We start from the raw sequence: 18,473 nt of genomic DNA on the forward strand, positions 1-18,473 counted from the left end.
GTGCAGTCATGGCTCACTGCAGCCTCGACTTCCCGGGCTCAAGTAATCCTCCCACCTCAGCCCCCTGGGTAGCTGGGACCACAGGTACATGCCACCACGCCTGGCTAGTTTTTGTAGAGACAGGATTTTGCCATGCTGCCCAGGCTGGTCTGGAACTCCTAGACTCAAGCGATCTGCCTGCCTCAGCCTCCCAAAGTACTGGGATTACAGACATGATCCACTGTGCCTAACCATCTTTTCCATTTATTTTTTAAAATAATTGAACCATATAACCGTATTACCTATTAAGCACGCTTTTAATTTGAAAAAAAAAATCACATTTAGGAAAACAACTGGATGTTAGCCTCAATGGGTTTTTTGTTTTTGTTTTTTTGAGATGAGGTCTTATTCTGTCACCCAGGCTGGAGTGCAACGGCACTATCTTGGCTCACTGCAACCTCCGCATTCTGGGTTCTAGTGATTCTCATGCCTCAGTCTCCTGAATAGCTGCGACCACAGGCATGCACAAGCACGCCCGGCTAACTTTTTGTATTTTTGGTACAGACTGGGTTTCACCATGTTGCCCAGGCTGGACTCAAATTCCTGAGCTCAAGTGATCCACCCTCCTTGGTCTCCCAAAGTGCTGGGATGATAGGTGTGAGCCACCGCGCCCAGCCCACTTCCTCAACAGTTTGTAGAAAGATTAAAAATAATTTTCTATTTGCTTTGTAAAATACCTTTCTACATTTTCTTTAACACGTATGTATTATTTTCATCATGAGGAAAAAAGATTCTTTTGAAAAGAGAAAAATATTTCAGACTCTTTTCCATCTCATTCTTTATCAAATATATAAACAAGAAACCTAATTCTTTCATTTAGTTGAAAGTATGTTTAATCTCTCTTGAGATTTCTCCTTTGTCCCATATGTTATGTAGAAGTTTGTTGTTTCATCACTAAATATTTTTGTAATTTTCCAGGTATCTTTCTATTACTAATTTCCAGTGTAATTCCACTCTGGTCTGAGAGGACACTTTATAGGACTCTATACTTTCGGGTTGGCTGAGGTGTCCTTTATGGCTCAGAATATGATCAATCTTGGAGAATGTTTCATGTGGGCTTCAAAGGAAGGTACACTTTGGCATTGTTGGATGAAGTGGGCATTGTGAGGGCAGAAAGAGTGAAGAGATGGAGGGGGCAGCAGGCAGGAAATTATCAAGGGCACAGAAGACCTGATGCTAAGGCTGAGGACCCGCTGAAGGAGAAAGTAGAAAACAGGATTCAAACTACAGAGGCAGAGAAGCTTATCTTATGCTCTCCCAACATACATGCCAACTGAGGGAATGCAAGACTCCGAACAAAGGACAAAACAGCAATTATTTACTGTATGACTTCATTCAGTGTGTGGGCGTGTGTGTGTGTGTTTGCATGTATGTGTATGTTTGTATGCGTGTCTTACACACAGTCACAGAATTGGTGGAAATGGCCTAGAGCAGCTATGGTATCAAAGCTCGCAGTTAAAGAAGATAATTTACTTATTAAAACACCATTTTTATTAGGTTCTGGCTTCTCGGTAGTACTGAAATTATATGAACAACAGTGTCATAAAATAAATATTTTTTGCCATGTGCTAAAAAAGAGAAGAGAGTAGTAATATTAATAGGTATCATTTAGGGGAGGCCCAGGCTGTTGGATCACAAGGTCAGGAGATTGAGACCATCCTGGCTAACACGGTTAAACCCCATCTCTACTAAGAAATACAAAAAAATTAGCCGGGCGTGGTGGCGGGCGCCTATAGTCCCAGCTACTCAGGAGGCTGACGCAGGAGAATGGCGTGAACCCGGGAGGCAGAGCTTGCAGTGAGCTGAGATGGCGCCTCAATGACTGCACTCCAGCCTGGGTGACAGAGCGAGACTCTGTCTCAAAAAAAAAAAAAGGTGTAATTTGGGCAGCACTTAGTGAAATGAGGGCCCAGTGCTGTGCTGCCTAATCAAATTCAGAGGCTCAAAAAATATCCACTCATGATCTGATCTGACAGGTCTACAGGACCGGGCACAGTGTGGCTCAGCTGGTTCTTGGCTCTGCCTCCCCGCAGGCAGCAATCAAGGTGTCAGCAGGGCTGTGTTCCTTTTCTTCAGAGGATGATTCAGGATGATGGCAAAATTCAGTTCCCTGAGGCTGCAGGACTGAGGTCCCCTTACAAGCTCTCAGCAGGCAGCTGGTCTCAGCTTCCAGAGGCTGCAACACTCTCCCGCTCACGGCTCCTTCAAAGCCAGCCAGGGTAGGTCAGGTCCCTCGCACACTGCAAACCTCTCCAGCTTCCCTTCTGCCTGGTCTCCCCGTGGTGTCTCTCCTATCCAATCTTTCTACCTGACTCTTCCATTCTCTGTTGCTGCCTTTGATGCTTCATGTGACTATGTGGGGGCACACCCAGATAATCCAGGATCATCCTCATTTTAAAGCCAGCTGGCTCATAACCATGATTCCATCAGCAAAGTCCTGTGACAGCACCACCTAGCATCTTGGGTTGAACCATGGGAAGGGGCATCTTAGCAGGGACCTGTGAGAATCTGCCTGCCAGGCCCTGTCACACGCATGACCTCAGTTAACCCCACAGCAATCCCAGGAGGAAGTCCAAGAGGAAAGTGAGCCCACTGAGCTATAATCTACATGGCCTCTTACACTTTACAAAAACTACAGCTTCGCTCCAAAATGAACCCCAAACAGCTTACATAATTAAATGTTTAAAAACGAAGCAAAAAACCTACCAACAAAATAACACCACGGCTGCTTTCTAAATATTAAATAGTCATCTAACCTTGGAATGGTTAGAGCAGAAAGAGAACAGAAGAAACAGCAAAAGGGATATGAACAGATGACACTGTGTTAGAAAATTTCAATCAAACGAAAAGGCAAAAACTTTGCCTTTGTGGGAAAAATGCTAAATTAAGCCCAACAGTTAACATTCCTATTACAAAGAACTCATACTAAAAGAATATTTTTTAAATGGACTAACAAAACCATTTGTATTTCCCTGATGAATTAACATGTTAAAGTCTAACCATATTTAGTAACCGGAGAAATGTACATTGAACCACTGGTTTTCTATCAAATTAGCAAGATCAAGGGACTGGCAGAGTGCGTGCTGGTGAGGACCTGCTTCCTGGTTCATATATGCATATTCTCGCCATGTCCTCACACGGTGGAAAGGCCAAGGGGACTTTCTGAGGCCTCTTTTATAAAACCACTAATCCCATTTGTGAGGGCTCTGTCTCCATGAACTGGTCACCTCCAAAGGCCTCACCTCCTAACACCACCACTGTGGGGCTTGGGATGCCAACATATGAATTTGGGGGGACACCAACATTCAGATCATAGCAGATGTGCACTACAGGAAAGTTACTTCGACAAGTCCACGAAGTTCAGGACCAGGGGTGTCATGTAGGAGAGAAGACAGCTATTCACACTGTTATAACCACTCGTTACCACAGAGACTAGGACAGCACCTCACACACATTGAGACGTTTCAAAAATAAAACCCAACATAGCTTTCAACGTGCTGAGCCAGACAGCTTACCCTCAGGGATCCCGCAGCTCGGGCGAGGCCACCTGCGTAGCTCTGAATAATAACAAGGTGCAGTTTTCACTCACCCTCGATGTAGAGGGGCTCTACCACGTCGTGGTTAATCAGCTCGAAGTTCTCATGTCCGATCCAGTGCTCCACGTTTCTCTTCCTGCCCGTGAAGAAATTGTCCACCACGGTCACCTCGTGGCCGTCCATCATGAGTTTGTCAGTTAGATGGGAGCCCACGAACCCTGCGCCTCCGGTTACCTGCATCCGGACAGCGTGTGCGGAACATTCCCAGAAAAAGCACATGAGAACACAGTGAGGACCAGCTCCACGGAGAGACATGTCTGGTGTAGCCACGACTTAAAACGCAGGAGCAAGGCGGAGAAGGGAGACAGCAAAGGTTTTAAGGTAGCACCTTGACTCTCACTGCAGAACAAAGAGGTCATACTATCTCTAAACTCCTAAGCAGCCTAAAATTTCAAAATCCTGCTCTGGGAAGAATACAGAAAAATCGTAGTTACAAATTTCAAAATGTCTTCGCTGACAGAGAATTTCCCATTAGTCAAAGGTTCTTGTTTTATAACAAACGGGATGCTGGGCATAGCTCACATGGCTTTAATATTACTGCTGAGAACTTTAAAAATTACTTTATAGAAAAAGCAATCTGCAAAATGCAGAGATTTGGTGAACTACCCACAAAAAAAACTTAATATTTAAGTGAGATTCAAAAACCGCATGAAAAACGAGTATCTTTTAAATTGTTTACGAGAACAAATTAATAAGCAATACATGCTGTTTGTAGACTAAAGTCCTAAACGCCTAAGTCCACTGTGTGTTTAATTTCTGAGTGGTGATTTGAACACAGTGTGGTATCCACTCCCAGCCACAGAGCACGATGAGGCAGCTGTGAGGGGTCTTGACAGAAACTCGGTAATAACAAAACCTAGACCCCTGCAAAGGTGAAAAGTCAACCGCGCTTGAAAAATACTTTTAAGTTGAACACAGGTATTTTATTCCAATTAAATGGTGTAACTGGAGGAGGATAAAGGGAATTTCATCTGGGGGAAGGTTATAGGCAGTGGGAGTGAAAAGAATAGGCTCAGAAAACAGACTTGACACGCGCAACTCGATTCTCTAGCCTGCTGTATCCTGTTCTCTACTCTGCCTTCTCTTCACCAAAATTCTCATTCATTTCACCCTTCTGTTTCAAACTGAAAGAATTAATAGGAAGACGGCAATCCTTTCTACCTAAAATAAAAGTACACAAACTCCTAGGTCTATGGTTTTAAAACATGTAATTCTCCATGAAACTCCTGTTTAAAATAAATGAAATCTCACACACAATGAAATATTCACCACGGGTGAGAGAGTAAAGCCACCTGGATTTGGCCAGAGTGGTAGCTCACACCTGTAATCCCACACTTTGGGAGGCTGAGACAGGCAGATCACTTGAGATCACGAGTTTGAGACCAGTCGGGCCAACATGGTGAAACCCCATCTCCACTAAAAATACAAAAAATTAGCTGGGCGTGGTGACACACTCCTGTAATCCCAGCTACTTGGGAGGCTAAGGCAGGAGACTCACTTGAACCCAGGAGGCGGAAGTTGCAGTGGATCGCACCACTGCACTCCAGCCTGGGTGACAGAACGAGGCTCCATCTCAAAATAAATAAATAAATAAATAAGTCACCTGGATGAAAAAGATCAAAAATGGCAGAGGAGAAGTAAGGGGAGGGTATAAACTAAAAATGACATCTGAGTTGGGTGCAGTGGCTCATGCCTGTAATCCCAACACTTTGGGAAGCCAAGGTGGGTGGATCATTTGAGGCCAGCTGTTTGAGACTAGCCTGGGCAGCATGGTGAAACCCCGTTTCTACTAAAAATACAAAAATTAGCCACACGTCTATAATCCCAGCTACTATGGTGGCTGAAGCAGAAGAATCACTTGAACCTAGGAGGTGGAGGTTATAGTGAGTTGAGATCACACCACTGCACTCCAGCCTGGGTGACAGAGCAAGACTCTGTCTCATAAATAAATAAATATCCTAAGTCCCCCCAACTGAGTGGACTCCCTCTTGGCCAAAGGGAATCCCAGAGAAATCCGAAAAGCTGAGTTCCCAGCCATGATGTGAAAGGAGATTGGACATGCCTCACTATACTTTATCTTTTGGAGTTTAGACATAACTGACCAACGTTAATGTTAAAACAGAGATCATAAACAGGACCTAGGGTCGTGCCAGACAGGAGCTAAGTCACATCCCTCCAGGTCACTCTGACCCAGTGTATTGGTGAACAGACTTCCTTGTCACAACTTAGATTCCTTTCTGCTGACTCCAAAGTTTTACACAAAGATTTACGCCTTTAACCAATTACAAAGTAAAAAATCTCTGAGCCAGCGAGGTCAAGGCTGCAGTGAGCGGCAATTGTGCCATTGCACTCCAGCCAGGGTGACAGAGAGAGACCCTGTCTCAAAATAAATACATAAAATAAAATAAAATAAAATAAAATAAATTACATAATCTCCTAACCCACCTATACCTATGAGCTCCCACTTCAAAATAGCCTGTCTTTTTGGGCCAGACCAATGTAAAGCCCCTATATATTGATTTATACCTCCTTGTAACTTCTGCCTCCCTAAAATGTATATACTGTAATCCGCCTGCCTCGGGCACACTTACTCAAGACTTCTTGGTTTTGTGTTTCCTGGGGCTGCAGTTACTCATACTGGCTCATAATAAACCTCTAAAATATTTTAGAGTTTGGTTTTTCAGTTAACAAGGCCAACATCAAGAATAACCATCCCTTAACCACCACATAGATATTACATATGCTCTGATGAAATGTGAATCAAATGGTTAAGATAGGATGGGTGAGACCAGGCATCCTCATGCTTGATAGCTTTCACTTGGCTTTACCAATAGCAACATTTTCCAAATCCTCTTTGCCTTCAAGATAAGAAACTGACACCCAGAGAAGTTATGTCTTTGACTAAAATCCTCAGAGATCACTAGCTGGGATAGACGAAAGCTATACTCTTTCTAATTACATGCTCTCTATTGCCTGTCAATTTGTCTGGTTTGTGTTTCATCTTAAGAGCTCCCACATTCTACTGCTATACCTGAACAATGACTATGAAAAAGGATTTTCCAGAAAAATAATTGAAATTCAAAGTTGACTCACCACTACAGCTTAACTCACAGGATGAGATTTCATTTTATCTTCATGTTACTGCATTTTTCCAAGTTTTCCATGATTTTTACAGTTAAAAATTTGCAACTTTTAAAAAGAAATTTAGCCCCTTTTAATGTAACTGTTTCTCTATATGCAAATATTTCTGAAAACAAAATGTTCAGTGGCATTCTAACATCATTTCTGTGCCCAAAATACCTGGCAGACAGTTCTGAGATATCAGAGATGCAGCATATTAAACTATATGTGATCATCTCCAACATCTCACTAGTCTTAGTACTGACATAAAATTGTTGGAAGCACCTTGGCTTGACTAAAACGCATGGGAATTTTTTTTTTTTCTGAAGTAATTTCCTTCTACCTAAAATACTTAAGATTTATATAACATAGCTGGATGGTTATGCAATTTTTTATCCTAATCAATGTTAGCCCACTAGGCAAGTGTTTCAAATAGAAACAAATTTGGTGAAAGCTTAGCACTTACAAAGCTCTATCAGGAACACTAATCACCAAACCCAAGGATACTCTTTGAGTAACAAGGAGCTAATACCCAAAAGAGAATATGAGAAAAGAAGTAAGACCTCTTACAATTAGATGGATTAGAACTTACACAGCTTTGCATGGCTTTCTAGTATAGGGGTTTGTCTCAGTGTGCTTTCTGGCTCGCTCTTGTGGGTGCCAACAGGCAGCTAAAATGGTGTAGCTCAAGGTCAGCATTCAAACTCGTGATGCTTAGCAAATTAGCAAAAAATCAAAAAATGCATTTCAAAGCAAGCCTTCTCTTTCTGTTGAAGCTGTTCTAAGGCTTACCAATTTGCTGAAAAGGCTTCAAGTTATAGCAACAATATACCAGACTCATAGGCCAAATGCCTCGGAAATGCGACTAACCTATGAAATGGCAGGTGAGGGGGAATAAACTAAGTCTGTTTGCTGTGGTGATGTGTAAAGCAAAATAAATTCTACAATACTCAGCATCGACAGGAAGATCATTGCACGTGTACATAATAAAATTCATGGCAAGCATTCATGTATCAGTGCCGCTGTGCTTTTAATGTGTCCACCAAAAGCAGGTTTTGGTAATTTAATCCCCAGTGTAACAGTGTTTAGGCCATGAGGTGAAGTAAATGGATTAATGCCATTATCAGAGGAGTGAGTTTGTTATCGTGGAAGCGTGTTCCGCATAGAAGCATGAGTTAAGTCCCTTTGGTCTCTCTCTTGCCCTCTCTTTACCCATCCACTATGTGATGACATAGCAAGAAGACCCTCACCAGATCACAACCCCTTGTTCTTGGACTCCCCAGCCTCCAGAACCATGAGTCAATAAATTTCTGTTATAAATTACCCAGTCTTAGGTACTCTGTCATAGCAGCACAAAAAGGATTAGGACAGAAAATGGGTACCAGGGAAGTGGGATGGTTGCTTATGCAAACACCTGAAAATGTGGCAAAAGCTTGGGAACTAGGTAATGAGTAGAGGCTGGAAGAATCCGGAGGTGCATGGTAGAAAAAGCCTAGACTTCTGTGAATGGAGGGTTAAAGAGACAGTGGTGAGGGCTCAGAAGAGAAGAGCCATGGGGGAAGTCTGGAACTTCTTAGAGATTACTTGTAATATGGTTGTGATCAGAACAGCTGGAAATATGGACAGTGAAAGTCATTCTGATGAGGTCTCAGATGCAAATGATGAACGTATCACTGGAAACTGGAGTAAAGGCTATCCTTGTTACAAAGTGGCAAAGAACTTGGCTGAAATGTGTCTGTGTCCTCTGGCTTTATGAAGGCAAAATTTACAAGCCATGAGCTAGGATATCTGGTGGAAGAAATTTCTGGCAAAATATTAAAAGAATTGCATGACTTCTTTTAACTACACAGAGTAAAATAAAAAATGGTTTAAAGACAGATTGTATAACTAAAAGGGAAAGAGAACAAAAAAAATTTTTTTTAATCCCCAGCTTTGCCATATAAAGAATGAAAAAGTGTGGGAGAGTGCAGACAACTGACTCTTTGATACACAGATTAGCATGGCTAGAAGGAAGCCAGGTTCTGTCCGTTAACACAACGGGAGAACGACCCTGAAGGCATTTCAGAAATCCTCCAGGTAGGTTGGGACCTTGAGGCCAACGTTTCCAGAGAGGTGCTCAAGGTCAGCATTCATTGCTCTGTGCTGCCACAAGTCTCTGCTCCCCTTAACACTCCTCAACCAGCACAGCTGTGGCTCCTGCTAGTCCAGGCACAGCTCAAGCTACCACTTTGGAAGATACAGGCTGTGAACGGTGGCGGTGTCCATGTGGTGCTCTAATTCTGCAAGTGTGCAGAATGCAAGAGCCATGAGAACATGGCTTCTTCCATCTAGATTTCAAAGGATGTCACAAATAGCCTGGGGCGGGGTGGGAGGTGGTGGGGGGCCGGGGCGGGGGTAGGCAGAGACTCACTGCAGTAATACAGCTGCCACTAAGACTCCAGAACTGTAAAGCCACCAGCATGTAACACCAGCCTGAGGAAGTTACAGGCACAAAACTCCAACTCATGAGAGCTGCCAGGTGGACTGAGACCAACAAAGCCACAGGGCTGGGGCTCCCAGAGGCCTTGGAGGTCCAACCCCTACCCCAGTGTACCCAGGACTCAGGCCATGGAGTCAAGAAAGATGATCCGGAGCATTACGATTGAATCTTGTTTGCCCTGTTGGGTTTTGGACTTACTTGGGACCAGTTACCCTGTTCTTTCCTATTTCTCTCTTTTGGAATGGGCATGTTTACCCCATGCCTGTTCCACCATTGTCTTTTACAAGTAGATAACTTGTTTTGATTTCACAGGCTCACAGTTGAAGGGGAATTTGCCTTCAGATGAATCATGCCTTGAATTTTACCCAAATGATGTTTAGATGAGACTTTGGACTTTCGAATTGGTGCTGGAACAAGTTAAAATGCTGGGCTACTGGGATGAAATAAATACGTTTTGCATGTGAAAAGGACATCAATTCTAGAGACCACAGCCAGAATGCTATGGGTTTGAATGTGTACCCCCAAAAGCATGCACTGGAAACTTAATTCCCAATGCAACAGTATTGGGAGGTGAGGCCTGATGAGAAGTTATTAGGTTATGAGGGCCCCACCCTCATGAACGAATTTATGTCACTATCGTGGCAGTGGGTTATGTGTAAAAGGATGAGTTGGGTCCCCTTTGTCTCTCTCACCCAGTCTCTGCCCTTCTGCCACGGGATGATGCAGCAAGAACACCCCTTGATATTGGACTTGCCAGCCTCCAAACCATAAGCCAACACATTTCTACTTACAAATTACCCAGTCTGTGGTAACCTGTTACAGCGGCACAAAACAAACTAAGAAGAGTAGACTACCAGATTTGTGATCGGTCTGACAACACGGCAACAAAACATTAGAAAAATTAATTTGTCTATGCTACTTGAGACACTAATGTATTTCCAAATTCATGCTCAAATGCATATGCCTTTTTGAGGCAATAGAAATAATCTCAAAAGAGGGACATACAAGTATTAACAGACTTCAGAGTCTGCTCACAGCGAGTTATGTAAGCCATCTCAAAAAGGTAAGAGACTTTATGTAACTTCCAGAAGAATAGAGAGATTATATGGGGCAATAGTCTAATATCAATTCAGGAGTGACAATAATATTTTAGGGATGCAAAGTCCTACAGCCTAGGTGATGGGTAAAAGAACAAACCAACCTGTGTACTAGTCATTTCAACATCAAGGTCATATATAAATCATTTCTTGTAGAATTGCAGTGTAAAGTGCTCCACAGACCTGTTCCCCAAGGAAACAACCATAAATGGTCCAAATTATTTTTTTAAATAACCAGTAAAAGTCTCTGGAAATTGTGCTAAGCATGTACAGCAAATGAAGTAACATGTATTCAAGAAAATATAAAATTCACTTTGGGAGGCTGAGGTGGGCAGATAGCCTGAGGTCAGGAGTTCAAGATCAGCCTGGACAACATGGTGAAACCTCATCTCTACTAAAAATACAAAAATGAGCTGGGCATGGTGGAGCACACCTGTAATCCCAGTTACTTGGGAGGTTGAGACAGGAGAATCACTTGAAATCAGGAGGCGGAGGTTGCAGTGACCCGAGATTGTGCCACTGCACTCCAGCCTGGGTGATGAAGCGAGATTCCACCTCAAAAAAAAAAAAAAAAAAAAAAAGAAAAAGAAAAAAGAAAAAAGAACAAAGAAAGAAAGAAAATATAAAATTAAGTAAGAACAGCAAGAGTACGCAACACTTGAGTCCAACCCCACAGTTTAGAGTGGGGAATGTGCTGGGTGTGGCCAAGAAAATGAGACTCCCACTCAAAAGATATGGTATCTCACTAGGAAGGGCCACTTGGCAGTACTTCCCAGACAGGGAAGGCTGAGAATAATAGGATTCCAGTCACGGTTGCCCCAACTTACTTAGAAGGGAGAAGTTCCATGCCAAGAGGGGCAAGGATAAAAAATCAGTGGCTACAGCACCCTGATTATAAAACAGAGATGTTGCTCCCACCCCAGCTTCAGGGCAGTGGTTCAGAGGTTTTCCTGGGGGACAGAGGTACTGAAAACAGTGCACTCAAAAGCTCTCCCTAAAGGGAGTTGACTTTATTTCAAAAGTGGAGAAGTTCAAGCATAAGGGTGCTCTCAAGAACAACGGAGATGCAGATGGTAAGCAATACATAGAAGGCAGTAGATCCATGAGAATAAAAAGCTAAATCCAAGGCCAGCTTGTTTAACAGAAAGAACCAGGCAGAGGACACTTAAGAAACCTCAAAGACTGGTCTCAAAATCCACCCCTGCCAAGGGGACAGAATTTAACTGAATCAGGCTGAAGAGCAATTTAAAACACACAGCCTTGTTGAAAAATAAAGCAATTAGCTAGCAACCCCGGCAGCCTAACAGCTGGGTGAGATACTGCACAGGCTTAATAGAGAAATCAGGGAAAGAGACTGTCAACATGAGCCTGTTAGAGCCACCATCATCCCAGGGGGTGTGGCCAAGGCTACATCCTCCAAGGATCAACAGTTAAAGCTTCACACTGGAGTGGCGGGGAGGGAATAGGGAACACTTCACTAAAGTAGACCTGACAAGTCACTAAACAAAAAAACAAGTAAATAAAATAAAACAAGTTGGGGAAGGTGGGGGTTGGGATGAGGGCACAGTATCTAGAAGTGCTACATTACAATATACTACCTAAAATGCCCAGTTTTCTACATCAAATTACAAGACATGTGAAGAAACAGAAATGGGTGACCCACAAACAGAAAAAAAAAAAAAAATCAATAAAAACTGTCTGTATGAAGTCCCCAGAGTTGGATATAACAAAGACACCAAAGCAACCACCATAAATATTAGGTAGGTGCAAAAGTAACTGCAGTTTTTGCCATTAAAAGTAATGGCAAGTGTTCAAAGACCGAAAGGAAACCATACTTAAAGTAGTACATAGATAATAAAGAGAGATTACAAAATAGAAACAAATTGAATTCTGGAGTTGAAAAATACCACAATTGAAACTAAAAATTCAACAGAGGGATTCAACAGTCAATTAGAACTAGGCTAAAGAATCAGCAAACTTGGATTGAAAGGGCTTATGCAACCCCAAGATCAGAGGAAATACAGGAAACTACACAGAGCCCCAGACAAATACAGGACACCAGTAAGTGCGTCGACATGCATGCTGCACTGGGAGTATCAGAAAAGAGAAAGGAATACAAAACGTATTCAAAGAAATAATGGCTGAAAACTCCCCAGAATTGATGATCATATGAATGTACATATTCAAGAAGTTCAATGAACTGCAATTAGGATGAGCACAAACAAAAATAGATGCACACAGATACATCGTTCTAGAAATCCCACAAACCAAAGACAGACAAGATAATATTTTGAAAATAGCTGTACTAGGTTGGATACTGTCCTACAAAGTTTATGTCTGTCCCACAGCTTCAGAATGTGACTTTATTTGAAAATAAAGCCCCTGTAGATGTATTTAGTTAAGAAAAGATTTTACCGGATTAGGGTGGGACCTTAATCCACTACTAGAAGCAAACAAGGACCCACGTGCTGCTGGAGGCAGAGACTACAGTGATGTCTCTACCAGCCAAAGAACACCAAGGATTTCTGGCAATAAGACAAGCTGGGAGAAAAGCCTGGGGAAAATTCCCCTCAGAGCCTTCAGAGGGACATAGGCATGGCCCTGCTGACATCTTGATTTCAGACTTTTATCTTTTAGAACTGCGAGGGATTAAATTTCTGTTGTTTTAAACCACTCAGATGGTGGTAACTGTTACACAAATCCTAGGAAATTCATACAGCAGAAAAAGAAAAATGACTTGTCACATATAAGGGAACCCCAATATGATTAACAGCTGGTTCATTACAACAAACAATGGAGAAAGCAGCGGATGGCATACGTATTACTTCATTTTGTGCTGCCATAAAGGAATGCCTGAAGGTGGGTGATTTACAAAGCAAAGAGGTTTATTTGGCACACGGTCCTGCAGGCTGTACATGAAGCATGGCTCCAGCATCTGCTTCTGGTGATGGCTTTGGAGAGCTTTCAATCCTAGTAGAAGGCTAAGGGGAAGCAGGCATGTCACATGGCAAGAGAGGGAGGAGAAGGGGGTCCCATACTCTTTTTTAACAATCAGATCTCGTGTGAACTCATTACAGTGGGGTGTGCACCAAGCCATTCATGAAGAATCTGTCCCCATGACCCAAATAATTCCCACTAGGCCCCACCTCCAACACTGGAGATCAAATTTCAACATGGGATTGGGAGGCTGAAACAAATATCCAAACTCTATCAACATATTTAAAGTGTAAAAATAAACTGGCAGTCAACAATCTTATACACAACCAAAAATAACTTTCAAAAATAAGACATCCCTAGATAAACAAAAAATGAGAGAGCTCATTGCTAGCAGACCTACCACACAAGAAATACTAAAGGATGTTCTTCAGGCTGAAAGCAAGTGACCCCAGATAGTAACTGGATTCTACAGGGAAAGAGAAGGGAAAGGTACCAAATAGGAAATTAGTTAATTATAAGGGATTCACTCAGTGACTCACCTAGAACAACTTTTAGTCCTGCAAGCTCCGTTTGTGGTAAGTGACCTATACAGACGAACACAAATACTTATCTTTGTTAAAACTACCTACAGTATTCAGTATAGCAACATGCTATACAGATTTGCAGCCTGGGAGCAATAGGTCATACCACGCAGCCTAAGTGTGTAGCAGGCTGTACCATCTGGGTTTGTGTAAGTCCACTCTGTGATGCTCACAGAACAACAACAAAAACACTTACCAATGCATTTCTCAGAACGTATCCCCATTGTTAAGTGATGCTTGACTGTACATTTATGGTAAAATGATTTTCAACAAGGGTGCCAGGAAAATTCACTGGGCAATAAATAGTCTTTTCAATAAATTGTGCTGGACAACTGGACAGCCATATGCAGAAGAATGATGATGTAATATCCTATTCAAAAACTACCTCAAAATAGATCACAGACCTAAACTTAAGAACAAAATCTATAAAACTCTTAGGAAAAAAAACACAGTAAATCTTTGTGTCCTTAGTTTAGGCAATGATTTCTTAAATAAGACACACCCAAGTGCAAGCAGCAAAAGAGAAAAAAACAGACTTCATCTTTAAAACATTTATGCTTCAAAGAACACCATCAAGAAAGTAAAAAGACAACCCACAGAATGAGAAAAAATATTTGCAAATAATATACCTGATAAGAAACTTGAATCAAGAATATATAAAGAACTCAACTCAATAATGAAAAGAAAAATAACCCAATTAAAGAATAGGGTAAGTATTTAATAGAAATTTCTCCAAAGAAGACATAGAAATGACCAATAAGCACACAAAAAGATGCTCAACACCACGAGCTATCAGAGAAATGCAAATTCAAACCACAAAAAGATATCACTTCACACCCAGTAGAAAGGCTACAATCAAAAAGACAGTAAGAAGTGGTGTTGAGGATGTGGAGCAACTGGAACCCTCATATACTGCTGGTGGAAATGTACAATGGTGCAGCTGCTCTGGTAAACAGCAGTTCCTCGAAAGGTTAAACAGAGTCACCCTATGACACATATAACAAATGTACAGTCGTCCCTCAGTATCCACAGGGAATTGGTTCCAGGACCACACCCCACCCCCCATACCTAAATGCAAAGATGCTCAGGTTCCACATATGAAATAGTGTAGTATTTGCATGTAACCCACACACATCCTCCTGTATACTTTAAATCATCTCTAGATAATTATAATACCTAATACAATGTAAATGTTACGTAAAAATGTTATACTGTATTGTTTAAGGAATAATAACAAAAGTCTGCACATATTCAGTACAGACATAACCACTGTGGGCCTAACTACATTTTCAATTCATGGTTAGCTGAATCTATAGGTATGGAACCCACTGTATAAATAAAATGTGGTATATTCACATAATGGATTATTTGGTAACAAAAATATATTAACTACTGATACAAGCTACCACATGAATGAAACCTGAAAACACGCTAAGTGAGAAAAGCTAGTCACAAAAGGCAAACATTGCATTATCCCATCTATATAAAATACTCAGAATTGGCAAATCTACATGGACAGAAAACAGATTAATGGTTGCCTAGGCATTGGGGTGTGGAAGGCCTTAGGGGAAAATGGAGAGTGACTGCTAACGGGTATAGGCTTTCCTTAGGGGGTTCTAAAATTGGATGTGGTAATGGTTGTACAACTCTGTGAATACATTACAAACTATTGAATTATACATTTTAAGGGGGAATTGTATGGTATGTGAATCATATCTCAACAAATCTGTTACTTTAAAAAAATGCAACATGCAATATTTTTGGACATAATTTGTTACCTAATAGTTAAAAGGGTTTCTTTCACTGGTGAGTTTATACTGATGTTCAAAAAGAGCACTATTAGCCAAGGAAGCCCCCAGGGTATTCATCAAAGTGGTCTGTGAACCAGAAAAGGTGAAAAACCACAGCTCCCAAGTTTCATACTTCCTCAAAAAGATAAACACAGGGTTTCCACACAATCCAGTAATCCCACTCCTAAGTATATCTAAAAGAACTGAAAATCCTACGTCCACACAAAAACTTACACACATGCATTCATAGCAGCATTATTCACAATAGCCTCCAAGTGGAAACAACTCCAAATACCCATCAGTTGAGAAACAGGGAAACAGTATGTGGTACATCCATACAATGGAGTATTGTTCAGCCATGAAAAGGAATGAAGAGTACGATTCATGCTAGAGCTGAGCCTTGAAGACAGACCAAATATCACATTATTTCATTTGGATGAAATGTTCAAAAAAGGCAGATTCATAGAGATAGAGAGTAGTTTTAGTGGTTTCCCAGAGCTGGCGGGAGGGGGCTGGGAAATGGAAGTGACTGCTAATGGGTACAGGACTTCTTTTTGGGGTGATGAAAATATTGTGGAATCAGAATGCGGTGCTAACTCTGTGGACATACTATAAGCCACTGAATTGTATCTTTGAGAAGCATGAATTCTATGATATGTGAATTATCTCTCAATGAAAAAAGAAAGTTTCTTAATATTACAAATACTAAGCAGGTGTGCAAACTTACCAAAATTCTTTTCCGATCCTTTTCCGATAAAAACTTTACTGGTGGGTATTTCTGGGTAAAGCTGCATAATATAAAGAGATTCAAAAGGAAAAAGTCAAACATCCTATCTGAATATTTTCTCTATCATCAAAGCATGTGTCAGGTTTTGGGACTGTTATTGTTTGCTCCTTCTCTCTACTCTTGAATGAGTGCTGGAGAAACCAAGGAGTCACTAGTTAACTTGAGGTCAAGAGCTATCTAACCTGCTCCTTGTTTAGGATCAAGCTAAGGACATGACTTGAGATTCTACCTCTGAGAAGCAAAAGCTTAAGGAACTACAGGCTTCCAGCAGCTGCTAAAGCAGGGCAGGCACTACCTCTACTAGTCCAGACAAAACCACACCATAAGGAAGATGGACATGAAACTGCCTTTGCAAAATTGTAATGAGAGAAATCTAATGACTGGCTCCATCTTGCTTTTAATCTCACAGGCTAAATTTTTGTTTTTGTTGTTTTTGCTTATTTTAGTACAGAGGCCAAGATAACTAGGAGAGGAATTTATAGTAAAATGTTGAGGCAAGGAAAACTGACCCTCCTCGTTTCGAGATTGAAGCCACATTCCTAAGCTGAGGTTAGAGTTATGGTAGGGTCTGAACTTTGCTAAAGAATAAGCATAAACATTGACCTGCCATTGCTTAGCTTAGCTTGTTTATCTGTATATTGCTTACTGCCCCAGAGTCACTCAAACAGAGGTTGCAAGATTTGTAACTTCTCCAATAACCTCTACAGATAATATCACTTCTGTGAATCCTAAATAAACGGTATTTGAGGTATCTTTCAGATTTAGCATTTTGGCATACAGATGAAGAGATGTCACCTGGTCCTCAGACTCTGCTTCCACGAACTGATTCAGCTGCGTGAAGACAGTTTCGACACCCTCATGATTTCACATCCAGCCAATCAATTGTTTCAGCTCCCCAGACCCCGCCCACCAAACTACCCTAAAAACCCAAGCCTCCGAGTTCTCACGGAGGCAGATCTGAGAAACCGCTCCCATTCTCACAGGTGGCTGGCCCTGCGATTGAACTCTTTCTTGGCTGTAACACCTGTTGTTCTCAGTGCCTTGGTTTTCTCAGGGCAGTGGGCAAGAAGAACCCACCAGGCTATAACCATGGCATTCTCTAGGTACTGCACCACCAGGGCCCAGGTGGAAGAAAGCAGCTTCGTGAAGTCACAGGCCCAACGCACGAGGACTGCCCCGCAAGAGTGAGAAAAGGTATTAATGAAACTTTGTCTCCTGCTCCAGGAATTTTCACAGTCACGGCATCCTCTTTCTGACCAGCGTCCCTGGTAAAACAATGGAGCATCAGCATCTTCTGTCTCTGTGGGTCTGCTCTGACTCCGTCTTAAATCTCACTTATCTTTTGATGCCCTCTTGCTGCCCTAAGGTGCCATGGGTCCCCAGCCCACACTCATGTCCCAGGAGCAGGGCAGTGTGATGAGAATAGAAAACATCCAGTGAGAGGTAATAAACACAGAGCCGAAATAGTCATTTTTAAAGTGATTCAGTTAGGAACAAAAGTGCTTTAAATAAAATCTGAGACATCAGCTTTATGGTCATTACACTAATTGGAGAGGTTGGGCCAGGTCCATCCCTGCCCTGTCCCCAGCACAGACACAGCAATATAGGATACAGAATGCACTTCCTTAATGGTCGCTGAACTGAAGGGAATATGAAGGGTCATTAGACAGAAGTCCCTGAAGCAGGGGTTTCTCATCTCCAGAAAGCCAGGAGCATGCTTAAATGGGAGTCAAAGGGCTATTACAATGCAGGCAAATTCCCCCATTAAGAACTTCCAGAGTCTCAAAAGCTCAAGTTCCCCTTGCAGACTACAAAAGCAGATGGGAGAGTCTGAGGGCATAGGTGGGAACTCCAGGGTTCCCCTTGTGAGCTCGCCGAGTGTCTTTAGTACTTGCCGCCCACAGGAAGGGCCTCGGGAATGTTATCCACGCAGCTGGGGAGCAGGTGCAAGTTCTGCCTTCAGTCAGGAGCGATGCTGTTAGACTGGCGGGAGCAGCACACATGTCTTGTTTGCCAAGTAACACTTCTTGTCATTCCGTCTCTTCCC

The 18,473-nt window shown here is 42.1% G+C and overlaps 1 protein-coding gene across 2 annotated transcripts in view; it reads right to left on the reverse strand.

Moving 5' to 3' along the window:
• The window catches only part of UXS1 (UDP-glucuronate decarboxylase 1), a 94,791-nt gene that overhangs the window by 42,185 nt on the left and 34,133 nt on the right, over positions 1-18,473 (reverse strand). The window contains exons 5-6 of one of the 2 annotated variants that reach the window (XM_050754205.1): positions 16,367-16,427; positions 3,629-3,809 (exon numbers count right to left, since the gene is read on the reverse strand). In XM_050754205.1, coding sequence (XP_050610162.1) covers positions 3,629-3,809; positions 16,367-16,427 — 242 coding nt within the window. Of the gene's footprint in view, positions 1-3,628; positions 3,810-16,366; positions 16,428-18,473 lie in introns of those variants that run through there. The other variant, XM_050754206.1, reaches the window with a different exon arrangement.

This window comes from Macaca thibetana, chromosome 13 (genome assembly GCF_024542745.1).
Source record: "Macaca thibetana thibetana isolate TM-01 chromosome 13, ASM2454274v1, whole genome shotgun sequence".
NCBI classification, from domain to species: domain Eukaryota; kingdom Metazoa; phylum Chordata; class Mammalia; order Primates; family Cercopithecidae; genus Macaca; species Macaca thibetana.